This window comes from Lepisma saccharinum, chromosome 25, assembly GCF_977018435.1.
Source record: "Lepisma saccharinum chromosome 25, izLepSacc3.1, whole genome shotgun sequence".
Taxonomy (NCBI): Eukaryota; Metazoa; Arthropoda; class Insecta; order Zygentoma; family Lepismatidae; genus Lepisma; species Lepisma saccharinum.
In genome coordinates this window covers 36,795,505-36,814,380 of record NC_139253.1, presented here as the reverse complement: position 1 = coordinate 36,814,380, position 18,876 = coordinate 36,795,505, and the positions used below count along the sequence as shown (strand labels likewise).

At 37.1% G+C, this 18,876-nt stretch overlaps 1 protein-coding gene across 1 annotated transcript in view; it reads right to left on the bottom strand.

Moving 5' to 3' along the window:
• LOC145978919 (uncharacterized) overlaps window positions 1-18,876 on the bottom strand; it is a 123,220-nt gene that overhangs the window by 9,690 nt on the left and 94,654 nt on the right. Inside the window, exon 4 of the mRNA XM_083111893.1 lies at window positions 12,477-12,631. Within this exon, the coding sequence (XP_082968019.1) occupies window positions 12,477-12,631 (155 nt within the window). The remainder of the gene's footprint in view (window positions 1-12,476; window positions 12,632-18,876) is intronic.

Here is an 18,876-nt window from a genome sequence, read left to right as displayed (position 1 = left end):
ACCATAATTTAATATTAGAAAATGCTATTGTCTAAGTAGAAGAAAGGGTGAAAATCATGATAACATTAGAGTTTGAATTGATGTTTTAAGTCCACTTTATGCATAGATAGGCTCAATAGGACTGGACCTACAGTTTAAAGTGGGATCCGAACCACTGTGCAATGTGCCTCCACCAGGTATCGAACTCGGGATCCTTTGATTACAAGGTGACGACGTTACCACTATGCCATCGGGGAGGCCCATGATAACAAACGCAGACTAATAAACTTTTATATTTAAGCTCACTTGTTCTCAAATTCATCCCTACTTGGTGTTTTTTTTATTTATTATTTATTATCTTAATAGGATTACAGTTAAATCGGAAGTTGTAAACAATATTAATGCAAATAAAGGCTTGATACCATTTACTGTGTTAAAACTTATACAAAAACCCATTACTCAACAAAATTGTTGTATTTAGTCTCGCAAAGAGTAAAAACAGAAAGTTGGGTTGAATTTTTTTGGAAACAAATTAGATTGAAAATATCATAATATTACAGATTTTTGCCATCCTGGTTCACCACGCAAAACATTACCATACCGATCAAGGAGAAGAAACTGATTACCATAGCTGATATTACTACTGTGATTGACGAAAAAATTCCAATGAAATTTCTGTAATTATATACAAATAACTGGGCGAATTTGCCTAAATTTTTTAACAAGTTGTCTATGTACACAATTGTTCATGTTCGAAATGTAAACAAGATCATTACATTTATTTTTCTTGTGTATGTACAAAATAGATTATTCCTATAAATCTTGGTACATAAAAGTTATAATTCAAGAAAAATACAGTACAAGCTAATGGTGAAATGAAGATTTGTTGTATCCTTTATCAGAAATGCCATTCCTGATAAACATTTTCTTCTGCCATTTATGCAATATTGATATCATCAGAAATTGTTATGGAATATACTGCTTCAATGCTATAAAACTTGAATAAATTCTATATTTAGACGAATATATAGAATTTATTGTAGTTGTTAAGTAGCAAAATTTTCATATAACTGAAAAACTATATCTGATGGTCACAAGAGTAATATGGACATTAACAATTAAACTTCAATTTTCATAAATTCAATTCAATTCAGTTCAATTTCAAGTAGAATTCAATTTTCATAATTACAAGACAGTAGTTGGTCACAAGAGTAACATATCATTAGTTGAAATTGTAACATAAGGCGATAAAATTTCCATTAAACTACCTGCAAAAGTATTAACCTGTTGTGTTTATATTTAACCTTTTCAAGAATTCATAGCATTTAAAAATAACAACATTATTTTTGTTGTTGACCAAAGTGATTGCGAATTGATTCTTTTATAAAAAGCTGAAATGTCACGTTTCCGCAGTCGAGTTTGCGTACTTGAATGCATAAATGCATGAAATCACATCACCCCACCGAAATGCTCAGTCGCGCCGAAAACAGATTTAGCGTCACGTGACTGAAAAGACAATATTGACAATGAACGTCCAAGCTCCCATCAGCCGCTGCGGTTCATTGCCCATTCAGCACGTGCGTAGTAAGTACTCTGTAATCGAATCGTAGTCCCTTTTGTAAATACCGCCACCACTACTCCCCGACTACTTTCACAACTAACAAGAAATTGATTTGTGGCTTTAAAAAAGTGATGTGTTTACATCTACGCCTAAAGGTTTGTATACACGTCAACTAGATATTGTTTGAGCAGGTTTAGAGTTCACATGTTATAGCCTACACACGCATTGTAGTTTACAGGAAAATGTAGAATGTGATATAATTTTAAAGGCAAAATCTCTTATTTTTAAAAATAGCATATTTCAGAATAGATCTTCATAAGTTATTGTAAATATGCTTCAGGGAAACATACATTGATATAATGTTAAAAATCTTAATAATGTATAGGGTAAGTTCGTCTAAGAGCGCGCGGCCTCTAAGAGTACGGAACTTGATTTTTGACGGTTGGTAGCATTGCATGACGCTGCCATTTAATCATCAGAAGGCTGCATAAGTTGACTGTGTGCATGTCTTAGCTGGTGGATATTGTGGTGTTTTCCGTGAAGTTATCGGTAAGTTTCTGTTTTTTTGCCTGTTCACTGTAATACTGAACTTCCACATTTTAAGGGTTAAGATCTGGTAATGGAAATCATTTGTTTTAAGTATGATAATAAGTGTTAGAATATACCACAACGTCGAACATCAGATAAAATGTGAGAACCATCCCCCCTACATGCTGCTGCTCTTGCCGGATGAATTCTGAATTGTCTTGTTCTTTAAGAGTACGCAGTGCATTGTCCTATAAGAGGACGCGCGTACTCTTAGAGGACTTTCATGCGCACTCTTAGGGACAGATGCTCAAAGCTTTCCTCTCGATTCAGAATCTGGGTTTATGAACACATAAATCCTTTTAGAATGGCTAGCACAATTTGCTACATATGTGTAGCCTAGTGAGGATGATGCTGTTTTGCTCATCCTTGGCAACCATATTTCACACTGAGTCTAGAAGCATTTCTACCGAGAGAATTCCATCACACTGCTCTCCCTGCTTCCACACGCCAACCATATGATGCAGCTGCTGGATAAGGGTTTCTTGGATCTCTGAAGACTGCAGCTGAATGTGACAAATGAATGGTTAGCAATCCTGGCCGAGTGATTAGCCTAACACAAATGTTCACAGTCTTTCGATCAGCATACCTACGAGTTGCAACGATGGAGAAGGGTAGAAATTCGTTTCAGGCTACTTCGATTCATCCCTCTAACCCTGACATTTTCACAGACGAAGACTTTGAACCTTCCAACATAACGGGTTTTCCAAGCATTCCTCAAAATGGTAAAGGTGAAGAAGTGAGTGGTAGGTCGGGGTTTGAAGCTACTACGAAACATCTGAACGTCTATCACCCCCAACACTACATCCACTACCACAATTGATCCACGAAACAAAGCGAAAGGGGAAAGGAAAGAAATCAGATGTTCTCACATCTTCTTCACCGAGCACAAACTCACTTCTGGCATCAAATTCCGGGACTTTGCAAAACGGAACAGAGTGACAATTAAAGCAATTCCTCCAAGAAAAATTGTGCGTCTCCCTGATGATGCAACTCCATCAACGTCAGCACAAGATACAGTATGTGGAAACCATAACTGAAGACTGGGTTCAGTGCGTAGTTTGTGTTCAGTGGTGGCACGAATCTTGCTCCTGTTATGAGGGCAATATTTAAATGTGACATCTGTTAATGATTACTCTTGAAGAACCTTGTGCGCACTCTTCGAGGAACTGTCATCTAAGAGTGAGCAATTACACTTTTTCATGAAACAATACGAGTTTATTATTACCAGAACGTTTGTTCATATGTACTCAAAAGTCGATGTATCAATATGTGTTTTGGTGCAAAGTGTTGGACATTAAAATTATTTCTTTAGCTTCTGTGAGGTTGCAAAGTTAGGTGCGTACTCTTCGAGAATTTCCCCCTACTATGTCTTCACCTTCATCATCAGTTATTGCATAATTAGGTAGTGATGTAGGAAACCAACACGAAACAGTAAGAAGCATTTTATTCCCTCTTCTAACCCCAATTCATGCTCCTATAGCGTACGCAGGAACTTCTTTTCCGGAGGGAGCTGGAATTGTAAAAAGGGCATTCCAGCATTACGTGTATCTTTTTACACACAAATTTTAAGGTTCGACATGAGATTGGATTAAAATATTCATAATGAACTTATTTCAGAGAATTATGAAGTTCTTTGTGGTGTCTGCTAACAAATTAAGAACAACTTAAGTATAATGGCATAAGCTGAATGCATGAAAAGCGTTAACAAAAGTGCGTTACGTGTGTGACACTTTAAAAATGTAGCAAATCTTAACTTCATTTCTTTGTGAAACATATGGGCTGCAGATGCTAGTAACTTTTATTGGTGAAATGTGCAAATTATATGCACTCACAGACATCTGAACCATAATGCAATTAAAAACAATAATTACTTCCACATTAATTCATTTTATTGTTTACATGGAGTAGGACCACTTTTCGTGGAATGTCCCAAAAGTATATATCACATAGCTGCGTTCTAGACAGAAGCGGGATAGACTATGAAATATTTCGTAATTACCATTCTTTACCTTAGTTTCAAAAGTTGTTGAAAGACAAAAATGGTGATCGGTGGACATTTTAAAGCTAGTTTGCATTTACCACTTTGGTTCTTCCCGAATTAACTGTTTTCTCTCTCTCAAAAGCCCTATGAGCTTCCCCCTGCGTACGCCAGTATTCTCATATGATGGTGAATCATAAAGATACTAATATTGTTAGTTACCCATGTGTATTATTAGCTCATCCACGTGATTTTCCCTCTGTACGTTATGAAATGTTAGTAGGTCTATACCCTCTTTCAATATCATTTACCTACGTTGCCACTACGCGATCGGAGAGGCCGGTTCTCGTTAATTGATAGCTCAATATGATAAATGGTTTTATTTATATTATAATAGATGCCTAATAAAAGTTGATTGTTATTTGATGTGGTGGCAAAAGGCTTTCATGTTCTCTTTATTTTGAACATCACACCCCCTAGATTTTATTCCGCACCTCCACAGCACTCCTACATCATTAATCCTGGAGCCGCCTGTGATGAAATGGTTAAAAGAACAACCGCAAAGGAATATCTGCGACTTTTCCATAACTTCTACATTCTACAGCTGCAATGAAAATATATTTCTTGTTTTGTTTTTTGAATTATTTGGTCAGACGGAGAATTGTCATTTGAAATGAGAACTACACCACGATAGACATCGAACCTCCATCGCAGTGAGTTGTACTGTATTGCAGTTGTCACCACGAAGGCTTTGTGAATGTGCAAATTTCATCTTATCACCGGCAGACAGACCACGATTTAGAGGTTCATTGTGTCATTGTTGCGTCAATGTCCACTCTCCGCCATCTGATAACAGTACAAAGACAAGTGTGTGTGGGTGTGAAAATTCGTGGCTGTGGATAGGATGATGTCGTGAATAGATAGCATTCGATTACTCTTAGCTTGGTGACAATTACCCTCGTTTCTATATAACTATATGACTAAGCCGAAACAATTCCAAATATTTGTTAATGTTTGGCCCAGTATACTTGGATTATTTCTTTGCATTGGGGATATAATTCACATTCACACACTATTTATTCAATCATCATGTAGACCCTCGTCAAATTTCGAGTAAGACAACATAAAAAATGTTCAATGCAACAATGCAGCAATTTGGTGAGAATAACAGCATTAATTACTGTCTAGAAGTAATACTAACTAATAAAATAAAATATAGTTCATCTCAAAGATTGTTTACGTTGCCAAATATTGAATTTATTTATACTTTTCTACACCCTGCATTAAGCACTTTATGTTCGAAAGTGTAATTTTTGAAAATTTGAGTGTTTGAACATAGTCCATAGTTGATTTATACCGCAACTGCCAGAATTTAATGAGTGTTAACTTGCATATTTTTGAGGGATTCCACCCAATGAATTCACATGGTACTTTTCATTTTGTGATTCTGCCATCATAATGGGGTTTACTATTAGAGTTCAATAACGATTAAGATGGACTGAGTGAAAGAATATATAATTTGCGGTACTTTAACCGTGAATCTATGTTTCGGGTGTTCGAGTACCCCACAACAACTGCTACACAGAGTCCGCATGGATATTTCCATGTCAACAAGAAGTTTGCTTGTTTTCCCCAATTTTCGTTAGACTCGGTGTAAGTACAACTATTTAATTAAAGAACATCTGTGTTTACAATGACTTTTCAAACTGATCCGTTTCGAAGAAACCTCACCTGTATAATTTTAAACAGTCCTCCTGCTCATATTGTTGTGATAAAATCGCAGTAAACTGGATTTTTGTAATTAGAAAATTGTATTAGCCTATTCATAATGACAGTGTTACTAATACAGTGATTCTCAACTTCCGGACCGGATCATTAGATCCAGTGTTTGACAACTAATTTAAACCTAATTTTATATTTGCCAACAAGCTAATATAATCGAACGATTACTCTTTATGATGTGTCATAGTTTATTTCTATTGAATTTCAGGAATATATATATTAGTTAATGTTTAAAATTTAAAGATAGAAAGGTATTTCTGAGTACAATTGTTGGAATAAGGACATCGAATTTTAAAAGATAATTTACAGAATCACGGTCTGAAAATGTCGAGAACCACTGCACTAATATATTTAAAAAAAATTTTAAGGGATGTAATTTTTCAACTTTTCTTATAAAATGGGGAAAATTTTTGTTTGTTACTAAGACCCCAAGTCATCACGGTGACCGATCGTGATCTCGCATGATCCAAGTTACAGTCCTGGTCTGAGCATGTGTTTCTGAGCATCCAGTCATTGATTTCATCTAACCATCATTCATTCATTCACATAGTAGCGATTAGCAAAATGGGCAGAAACGCGATATAAATATGATGGTAAATTCTCACAGACGATCAAGATCCAGTCAAAACGATGATTAATAAAATAACATTAATCACATTTATTCGACAAATTTTAACGTAAATTATTCGTAAGTTATTGTACGAAACAATTTCCTTCATAAATTAGACAATGGACTCTTTTCAATTCGAAGCAAGGTACAAGTTCAAATTATCCAAAATTCGAATTAACAAAAATATGTATCATTATATATTCATCAAGGAGAATTCTATTCGAAATTCCGAGTAATTCGAATTATCCAAGATCGAATTGGGACCTCTCTTCTTGGAAACACCTGTATTGAAGATGGCGGGGTACTGTCAATAGAGTGGTGAACACACCGTGGACAGTTCTCATGTTGTGCAGGCTTCAGACGCTAGTTATTTATACAGTACACGGCTGTTTCCAAGCCATTGTTTCAGGGCCTTCCCGATGGTGCAGTGGTACTGTTGTCGCCTTGTAATCATCGCCTTGTTCGATACCCGGTGGAGGCACATAGTGGTTCGGATTCCACCTTAAACTGTAGGTTCAGTCCCGATTAGCCTATCTGTGCATAAAATGGACTTTAAACAACAAATCAATCAAAACCAAGTTCGAATTAAAAGAATCCACTGTATTTGTTTTCAAGTTATCAGCTGGTACAAGTGCTCCTTATTCCTGTTATATTAGCAAAGTTTGTTGTAAGTTCACTTCATACTCAGATAGGCTAATGGGGACGGCATTTAAAGTAAGATTTGAAACACTACGCGAGGCGCCTAAATCGGGAATCGAACCCGAAACCCATAGATTAGAAGCCGACAGCTTTACTACTACCCCAACAGTGAGGCCCATATTCCTGTCAAATTGCAACAAAGATGGTTGTGAATCGAAATAATCTCAATTTGCCGCAAACTACGGAGAAGCTTACTCCTCCCCCCTTGAACTCCCTCCGCCTTCCAGACACATTCATTTCGGCGGTCGTGGACACCGGCCCAGCGAAGATAAGGGCTGGGTCCCGATTTGATGTGACCATCATGGAATATTAGGACTCGGAAACACCAGCCGCCGCGCCGCTTATCTGGCCACGCCACACTTATTGTCCCCGCCGCTCCCGACCAAACACAGCTTCCCTTTCTCGGCGTTACTATAGCAACTAAATGAGTTTTGATGTGAAACGGATTAAGCGCTATTATTCAGCATCCGTGGCGCACCCCAACCGGGTGAAATGGATACCTAAATATTGGAGTTAGGAGGAAAGGTTCGGCCAAGAGGAATGCGCGGGAAATTGGAAGTAAAGAGATCAATTACTTCCTCTTTATCGACAACCGTTCCACGCTGAGAGAGAAACGATTGGGAAGTCTCTGCGAAACGAGATTGTAATTGTGGACCAGTGTTTATGTGGTTGCTCTATCGCCTTTTTCATTATGGTCGATGCTTTGTCTAGCTTGAATCTTTCTACACTAGCACCATTATAACCAGGGAACTGATTTATATGCACTAAAAAAGCGTTAGATATGTAAATATATATTTACTTATTTTAACCAAAATATGGAATTAAACATGGACTTAAAATTGTGAAGAATGGCAATTTTCATAAAGTAAGCGATTCATCTAGCTAAATAAAATGCATTAGTTTTACATTACGTTAATAATGATGTAAAATACTAAATGTGATTTTTTTTTGTTACCAAAATAATGAATTACCAAACTTTCTCTAAGTGTTGAAACTTGAATCTCCTCCTATTTAAACTAAGCAATGGATTTCTCCTGTGGGTTCTTGCAATACCATAGGCGATGGCTGGTGAAGAACGTGGGGGTGGGTTGAGGAGAATCTTTTGTGGATGGTGACAGTGGTCACCGAAATCAATTGAATTATACTAACAGGTACGCAGATACGTTAGCACTTTTCGTGAATGTTAGAATAATAGATGCATTGTCTTCTGTCAAGATTTAAAATAAACAGTGAGTAGAAAACGAACAGAATGCAGATGAACGAAAAACCTTTGGGTTTTAACACAAACATGAAAAATGTATATAAATAGGTTTAATATGGAATATATATGTCGTAAAATGTTTGAAAATATAAAAATTACAAGTAACAATAACTAAAATATGTCAAATACACGGTGTTAAAAGCTAATAAGCCTACATGTTAAAATAAAGGAAGATATAAATACCATTTTTCGAGCTTATATACTCAAATAGATGTACAATGGCTTGTCCTCGCAACAAAAAATTCTGGCGACGCACATGGTATGTAATGTGTGTACATTCGTCATATTCATTAATTAATATGTGAAATATGCTTGGTGTATCGATTTATATCGTGAACAGTTGTAGTATTCGATTACGTCTAGCTTATTAACAATTGTTTTCGTTTCTATATTGTTATATGACTAAGTCGCAGGGGCATCGGATCCGTCGACCACTCCTGGAAATCCACCATCCATTTCGAATTCAAAAAGCAGAAAGCTTGTTATTTTAATTGTTACTAACAAAAAAGTTAATTTACTTAGTATTTGAAGACAATAACCAAAGTGAAAATGCAATATATGAAAACAGTTTAATGTAAACCAGGAACCAGGATATATTTTCATAATCTACTCTTTAATCCAAAGAATAAAATGGTTCCACAGTTTCCAAATTTTTAAAAAATATATATAATTTAGAGAATAAAACTATCCCCCAAAATTTTTAAATCCTGTTCTTGAACGAGATGTGTGAAAGCTAATTAAAAAAAATAGTATAACTGAAATTCAGTACACTAACTATATGAAATGTAAATTTAAAAAAAGGAAAATAGTTGTCCTGAAACTTCACTCATCTGGTGGATTGAGTAGCAAAGTCTCCCCATTTATGTAATAAATAATACTAAATATCGAGAAAACTGGTTTATTTTTATTTTATATCATTTATTATTGTAAAATAACAATTATAACTGTGGTAATCATAATTATTCTTTTTACTATTTCTATTAATCAAGCTTCATCGATGGCCTGAACCCCCCTCTCCCCTACAAAAATTTCAGGCGACGCCCATGCTAAGTCGAAACGATTTGATATTATCGTAAATGTTCGCAGTAAAATACCATTATTATGTCATGATTAATACGCCATTTATTCAATATCATATAGTCTCTCGTCCAATTGCGAGTAAGCAAGAATAAACGTAAAGCTACGTCCTGCACACATTGCAGCATGCCGTGAAGGCATATAGGAGGATACGGAGGTAGGGACACACACACAGTAACAAATTCGGCCATTTGTGGAGGTGATGTTATCAGCATCACGCTCCGGCCGGTCGAAAGAAAATCGCCCAAAGATTCACGTGATTGCCTAATAAGTAATTCTAAGCAGATTTAATTTTTCAGAATTTGGGATATCATAGCAGTTTTCTAAAGGAGAGGAAATTTCAAACATGGCTTGACTGACCCTATAATTCACATCACAAAGAATGTCTTTAGGACCTACAATACAAGGTGTCCAGGTTAGAGGTATACAAAAATACACACAAATATTTTAGCATCTGTAAAGTTTATTAACTTTCTTGTCGCAGTTTTGTACAAAGCAACTCAGAAAGTTCAATGTGGGTACCATTTGAAGCTCGACAGATATCCAAGCGATACTCAAGCTCGTGCCAAGTGTTGACGAGCATTTGAGGAGTTATTAGCGCAACGATACGCTGTCTCAAATCACCCAAATCGTGAACTTCTCATCTTTAATAAAGCCGCATGCAAAAAAAAAAAAAATAAAACCTAATGGTGTTAGATTAGATTAGATTTATTTTCTTTTTGTGCGAGCCATAGGCTGTACGCACTACATATTTTTGATTTTTCTACACTATTTTGTTACATTTAGTTTTCGTTTAAGCTGTTTCTTACTTTGTCCCCTATGTACACATTCTTCCCCTCCCTCGGCAGTTCTTCTTCCAGTCTTTCTCCTCACTTCTCTTTTCCTGGACTCTCACCAAAACAGGCATACATTTTGCTTTCCACACACTTACACTATAAAGATGGCTCGTCTGGAGCATGATCACTCATTTCGTTACCTTCTCTAATAGCTTTCCCCCGCCGTTCTCTTACTTCTCCCAGGTATTTCCCCACTTGCTGCCCCGCTTCCTTCATCTTTATTCTGTCGTCTACCACTTCTATCATCTCCCTGCCTGTTAAGTTTTTCATCCATTTGTCCCTTAGGTCACGTGTAGCAGGGCAGTTCAGTAGGATATGCTTATCCGTCTCCTCCCCTCGCACAAAGGACATATCGTTTCCCCTGCTTAGTTTCTCTTTCTTAAGTTGTTTCCATCCCCCTAATCTTAACCATGCCAGCGCGCCTCTTTCATTTTTTCCCACCACCTGGATATATTTCGCTTTCCCCCATTCTCTTACTCTTAACTGTTCCCTGATTGAGGTCTTTGTTTGGCAGTCTGTTAGATCTGGGGATCTAGATGGCTAGGCAGTTTCTGCGCATGCGTGACTCAACAGCACGACTGATCGTACAAGTGGACTACTGAAATCTGGAATACCTCTAGCCCGGACACCCTGAATAACAATTGAGTTACATGTCCAATATTTATGATCTTGTATTTCTTACAATTGTCAACAAAAATTACAACAGTTTATAATTATAATTCCGTAGAGAAAAATTGAGAAAATTGCTAATTTTGTTTCCCCATGTGTATTATGCTGCATAATACACATGGGGAAACAACAATACAATGAAAAATAGAGAATGGAGACATTATGTACGACGATGTAAAATGAACATACAGGTATAGATAATAATTGTATTCTTTGAGCTCGTCCGTGCTTTTTGGATTATTCGTGTATATATTACCTTTCACGTAGTCCCGGAGAAAATAATCCAGTGTTGTCATATCGCGCGAATATTCGTTTCCACTGTTGGACGCTTATGAAGACAGAAGTTATCATGTATTTGGCGAAACGTGTTTTTCACAGAACACGAATTACCGTAATTAATTGTAATGATTTGAACACAGTGTTCCACTGTGTTTCGATCCTTTACTACATTTATCATAGCTGACAGCTGACGAACGATGTATCGAAACAATGTTACCGCACCGCAACCATAAAATGAAAACATTCGGTAGCTTCGACTGGAAAACCTATATATCCTAGCTATAGACAAAGATGTGTAGAGGTACGATTTGTGATTTTATCGGATGGGGAGATGAACTTATTACTATCTTATTTTTTTGTAGATGTTTGGCAAAAACTGCCAGAATAAACTGTTTAGTAATAGCTTTCCATTAATTTAAACCTCGCAAGCAGTATTTTTTTTTTTACCTATCTATTACGCAGGCTTAAAATTTACCGGTAAATTTGATGACAAATGGAACACAAATCAATGCCATCCTCAGTTCAATTCTACAATCAAATAATTAGAAAATTAAAATTTTGACGTACACAAAGATTCGAGGGGAAACTGCTAAATTTATTTTTACCGCGGCGTGCATATGATGAGAGTAACAATTTGCACTAGTTAACACTAATACCATGTTTTCAAATGTTAATTTTGAGTATTGCGTATTTAAATATTATTAACAAACTTAAAATGTTAAAGTTTCGCTGATTCAGATTGTGTTATAATAAATTAAATACGCCTAGTTGGTAACTCAGAAAAAAAAATAATTGCAGTAGTAACGTATCAGTGTTGTCAACGTTTAACGACCAGAATTCTATCTAAGAAAAATGCTTAACGATATAACGTATATTTTTGTATGTAGCTATGTGGATATAAAATTAACTAAACAGAACTGGAACTTCTTAAATATGATGTATTTGTGTTTACATATCCAGCGGGTGGGGTATAATTATCCCTGGTTGGGATGTGTTATTATACGGTGGGGTGATTCAAGGCAGAGGGCGGAAATAATCCCTGGAGGAATAAAAGGCAAAATGATATTATATGGGGGGATTCAGAGTTATGTTAATTAAATAAAATTAAGTAGTGATTTCATATGAAAATACAAATAAATACAAACACTGCTCCTTACCTGAACTCTTGACTCCGGCAAATTGATCTTGAGCGCAACCTCTTCCCGCATGAAGATGTCTGGATAGCGAGTCTTAGCGAACAATGCCTCCAAAACGTCGAGTTGAGCCCTTGTGAACGTCGTTCTTTCCCGCCGCTGCTTCCGAGGGTTCGTTCCTGGAATAGGGAAAAAGGGAAGGACGGAGTTAGGTTCCGAACAAAGAACTCGCTAAGCTGGATTTGTCTGGAACGTTCGCTCCCCTCTCAATCCCTCTCTGCTGGGGAAGTCTCGTTGGGATTCAGAAGCTAGGATCGAAGGTTTCTTTCTCTAATATTTGTGTTCATTTTTTTAAAAACAGAAAGTTAGTCTGTTTTTTGAACTCCATGATCGCTTTGAGAATTTTTGCCTGACATCGTTATTTCAGCATGTAATGAGAACCATGAAAAGCATACACTGTATAAAAGATTCGTAACTTAACGTTGATAACACCGTAAAATTTACGTGTGGTTCACCTGGCACGTAAAAATGCTCTCTTGGCTCGGCTGGACTTTTGGCCGTCGCCAGCGAAGCCGATTTTAAAATTTCATCTTCTTTCGAAAAACAGCTCTAATTCCAAAATCTGGAAAATTACATATGCTTGGAATTAATTCCTTCTGGGAAATTCAAGTGAACCTTTGTGAAGTTTTCTGTTTTCTAGATATTCGCAATAGTTTAATAGGCTTACGTAGCCACAAAACTATTACGAATATCTATTATAACACGAGAGCAAAGCACATGAAAATTCACGTGAAGGCTCTAGAAGGAATTGTGAACAGATGTACTTCATCAGATTTTGGAATATCATAGCGGTATTTCGAAACGAAAGGGAATTTAGAAAACGGTTTCGCTGGCGTCAGCTAAAGGTCCAGCTGAGTCAAACACAAGTTTTGTTACTTTTTGGCAAACATAGACGACATTGTAGACTTTACAAAATTTTGTAATTTTGAATAAATTATTTGATAATTCTGAACAGTGTGCACGATTACTGAAATAATTCTGTGTTTGTGAATAATAATTGTTTGTCGCCTACTTAATCAAATAATTTGGTTAACAAAAACTATCTTTTGGTTATTCTAAACGAACTTTTTCTGTGTAGGTCATTCTGCAGTATTTTTTACCGTTGATGAAACCAATACAGTACAAAAAAAAGTGATTTAAAAAGCAAGAAAATAATTTATATACTACATGTGAACTTAATGGATATAAATTTATCACATTCGTTATGCAATTTGTGTGAGAAAATGCATAATTATTGTATGAAGTAATTAATACATAAGCGAAAAATAATGATATTTTACTGCCTTGCACGTTGGAAGGGAACTCCATTGTCGAAAGGCAGTTATTGTATATAATTTTCCATAAGCTGTTGTATTGTGTACAGTTATTTATTACTGTTCACCGTATGGTGATGGATGAGTCTTTTCATCAATCGTCGACAAAAGGTTCAACTAATTTCTCTTAGTATGTCTTTTTCAGGGACAATCATATATTCTGGACATTCGTTTTGGGCTTCTATCGACACCTACTGTTCTTTGACTGTCAAATGCCAACACTTTGAAATGTGCCCACAGGTGTATACAATGACTATCAGCAAGGGGTAGTTTGGCCCTGATGAGTCCTGATAACACACACCTGCAACTTGTTCTTGACAATGAGTCTTCCTGAAGAAGAAGCTGGGATATTCATGTTCTTGGGAAATGCCGTTCCAATTCAACTTCAGCCAATTCTTGGAAAATAGATAAGAACGGCTTCCCATTCCATTCACGGGTACTGCTCTTGGTATTTGGACGCTCCACAAGAGGTCTTGGTCATTTCTTGGAAATGAGGATAGCGAAGGGGTGTCTGGGAACATGCAGACGAAGCAAAGAGTTTACTTTTTCTTAAATAATTCCCGTACAAGCGTGGGTTTGTGTGAGATAAAAGGAATCATCGCGAACAACTTAAGTTTATCTCATAAATTAAGCAGATAAAAGCCTGTTTTGATATTGTGATCAGAATATTTTATGTGCCATTGTTGATTATCAACTACACCTGTAATGGTTTCGAATTGCGAACACATTTGAATCTAATTCCATCACGCTGACAATAATGTCGTTAGCGTTAATTTTACAAAGGATGCATAGAAAATAACGACAACACAAGTACAGTTTTAGAATGACTGTTACCAAAACAAAAATCACTCTCATTCCCTCAATGACAGCTCTAAAGCATGGATAATCCAATATCTGGTATTATGTTAATGATTTCCTCTCAACGGCTCGGGTCAGGACAGTATGGAAAGTTGTTCAAATATCCCTAACTTCCAGCAGCGAAACAGCTTTTTGACAAGAGGCCAGGCCTGTAGCCAGAATATTATTTTCGGGGTGTTCATCCCTTATCAGCAGCCGCCATCTAAAGGCGAAAAAGTGGCGGTAGAAGCTATGAAGATGAATTTATCAGTATACAGATTATTAAACAAGATGTTTAATTCTGCTAAGGAAGTAAAACTATCACTATACACTATTTAAATTAGATATTTGTAGGATTTTTGATGGGGCTTCAGCTACCCACTACCGAGTTCTCCCCCTAGCCATGTGCCTGCAAGAGTCGCAGTGGGTGGTGTCTCGAAATGTCGTGAACAGGGGCGGCTCAAGTCAAAATTTCCACCCGGATGAGTTGGATTTTGGGCGTCAGTCATTTACTTCTCACCCTCCCTTACCTGGTTCCCGTGCTTACCAGTTTCCACCTTCCTCCAATACAAAACATCTCCATGTCAGATATTTATGATTTTAATGACGAAGTATAATAAGCCTTAGTTTGCCTTATTTCCGTCTAAACCGTATAATTTGGTTAGCATTTTCCTAGTGTTAACGTTTAACGGATGACACGTATTTTGCTTGAAGCAATTTCTGACGCAACGATAAATTGTGCACGTTTATCCCAAGTACTGTAAGGATAAGAATTGAAGACATCAATTTTTTTCCTGCTCACGAGATATTCTTATCTTGTCAAGTGCCACCCCCGCCACATGCGAGATAAGGCTCACAAGTCCAGCAAGATAAATCGTTATGCATTCTTCAGCATATTTTAACCCTCAGATGCATTATCTGTAGCGGCCAGTTGCGTGCAGTGACAAACAACCCTCTGTACACGCAACCCTATATATTTTAACAGCCACCATGCTTCCATGCCTTGAGACTACGGAAACTTTCTGATGTAAAAATCAGTGCCAGGAAGAATTATTAAGTATTAGAGCCTCTCACATCTCGTTACTCTTTTTTTCTTACTTTCTGGTAAATATTGATTGCTACGTTTAGGCTGCCTCGTATGAGGAGTATGGGAAGTATAAGTTATGTTTGCATAGCGGAGCTACATGATTGTACAGGAACTGCTCAAGACAAAATCTTCACCTGAGCGAGGTGGTTTTTTGGCGCCCGCTAAAAAAAATGACATTTTAATGAAGAAAAATAGTAATAAATTCTTAAATTCTGTAAGTGTTAGTGTTAAAGGTATGTGCTTGTTTAATACCTACATAATGACAAAGACACAGTTATCCGTTAGCTTAAACTCCTACATGATTTTGCAATACATGCCCTACTTATTATGTTATACAGCAGTAACTTTTCAATTAATTATTGACTACACAAATCCAACTCCTTTTAAAGTAAATAGACCATACTTATATAGGTAACTTAAAATACAGGGACGCTCCAGTTTGGCAGTCGCCCGGCCCTGAAATTGTACAAAAGACTCAAGGGTCGGCAAAATGCTTACTACGGAGGACGGATGTTAAATGTCGATGCCATCGTATGTAGTTCTTCTATAGTAAGAAAACTGTTACTGTGCTTCTAAAAGTAAGACGTTACTTCGTCGTACAATTATGACAATTAAATACTCACACATTAGTGTTCTATGTAAAGCAATAGTCTCTCCCCGATGGAGAAGTGGTAACGTTGTCGCCTTGTAATCAAATGGTCCCGGGTTCTATACCCGACGGAGGCACATGGTTTCGGATCCTACTTTAAACTGTAGATCCAGTCCCAATTAACCTTTCAGTGCATAAAGTGGACATAAAAAAAATCGGTAAGACTCAGTCTGAAGTTCTGAAATCACAATAAAAACATTATTTCAATTAATAAACAAATAATTTATATATTTCGTAGTATTATCTAAGAACAATAAGGAGAACATGTTGAATGTTGTAACCAAAATTTCAAGTCTAATAAAAGTTTCTAGTATTTCTTTTCATTTCTAATGCACCACTGGTGCGATGTTCATTAGATTTAATTACAAAACTGGGTGTTCAAAGTGGCATGATTTTCTTGTGATGCTATTGTTTAGAATATTATTTTGGATACTTTTAAGTAGGTCAAAACAATCCATGAAGTCAGGAAAAATCAGATTGGTTGCTTAATTGGAATGACCAGCGTCTTACACACTCATAATAAACCGTACACGAACAATTGCTTTTATGTGGGACGGAGCCTCGGGCGAGTGGCCGAGTTGCGCCACGCTAAGGCCGGCTCTTCATGCATGTATAATATTTTGATGTTAAATACATTTTCAGAATTTTGATTGATTGATTTGCTTTTTTTTACTTCGCTTTTTGTGCCACTTTTGGCTAACTTGCGAAGATAAGGATGAGTGATAACATAATGCATGGAGACTCACAAACCTCCATGCCCAGGCCGGGATTCGAACCCAGGATCCCTGGCGTCGTAGCGCGATCTGTTAACAACTCCGCCACGGGAGTCGGCTTTCTGAATTTTGAAACTTGGTGTCTAATATTGAATGTAAGTAGGTAGTTGTAGTTCCTTCCCTTATACTACTTTAAATAATGTGTAATGTTGTCAATAGCCTATATGAAGATTTCGGCTGTACACAATATAATGGAGCCGCCGTACCAACCGGTGTCCATTCACAGCCCAGAACCGCTTCTTGCCCAAGCAGGTAAACGCAGGTAGGTTCTTAGAAAAACGCAGCAACAGAGGCTCACTGCCATAAAGGCGGCCCCCATGCCGGCTGGGATGGCGCCTAGGTGTGTCACGTGACTTCCAAAAATTTCTGGTTACTTTAATAACAACCATATAAGCTCCATTCTTATCTTGACATGAGAAACAATGCAGTAATGTAAAACTAAGGTTGAGAAAATTATATCTATTCATAATATGTAGATGGACAACAGTAAAAAATATTACTGAAAGGAAAAAGATTGCGCTGTATAGTATGTAGTGCTTACAGTTTACAAATGGCACATGGAATATATAAATAAATGACAGGGAGATGTTACGTCCTCTTTTGGAATAACTGTCGCTGAACCCGGGACCCTTTACACTAAAGGGAATGAACTAAATACCTAGTCTTACCATAAATACTGTCACAAAGTTTTAAGTAAATTGACACAAAATGCTGAGAGATATTTTAATATCCTAATAACATTACTGAAATGGATGCATGACAAATCAAAATCACAAATCAATATTCAAAATGGTCACCCTTAGCACGCACACATTCCGTATGTCTTTGTGGCCACGGATCAATTGAATTACGCAACACATCGACTGGAAAATGAGCAACGGCCTTCAGAAGAGACCGACCGCTTTAAACTTTCAATATTGGGATGTCTCTTCTTGCAAGCCATCTCCTGAAGCTTGGACCACAATTTGTAGTCCAAAGGGTATAGGTCCGGACTTGCAGAAGGCCAATCTGAAGTGGAAATGAAGTCTGGAACATTTGCTATGAGGGCACGCTACATTTCTGTGAAAAAGGGGTAAAAACATCAGCCAAAGTGTACCAGCAGACAGTGCTTGAGAGACTAGTCAAGAATGTCAACAACACTCTCTTCCATGGTCAGAACTGGAGCAGGATTCAGCCCCAACATATGGGACGAGATTGACCGTGTGTCATGAGACAAACTAATATTTTCGAGACGAGACAGCATTTCCATGAGACGAGCACGAGACGAGACAGGCCAAAATCTCGTCTCGTGGGCAACACTAGTGCCAGACTTCATTTCCACTTCAGATTGGCCTTCTGCAAGTCCGGACCTATACCCTTTGGACTACAAATTGTGGTCCAAGCTTCAGGAGATGGCTTGCAAGAAGAGACATCCCAATATTGAAAGTTTAAAGCGGTCGGTCTCTTCTGAAGGCAGTTGCTCATTTTCCAGTCGATGTATTGCGTAATTCCATTGATGCGTGGCCACAAAGACTTACGGAATGAGTGCGTGTGTCATGCATCCATTTCAGTAATGTTATTAGGATATTACAATATCTCTCAGCATTTTGTGTCAATTTACTTAAAACTTTGTGACAGTATTTATGGTAAGACTAGGTATTTAGAGTACCAAGGAACGAATGGCTAATCGCAGTAATTATATGAATTGTGAGCCGATTCATTATCT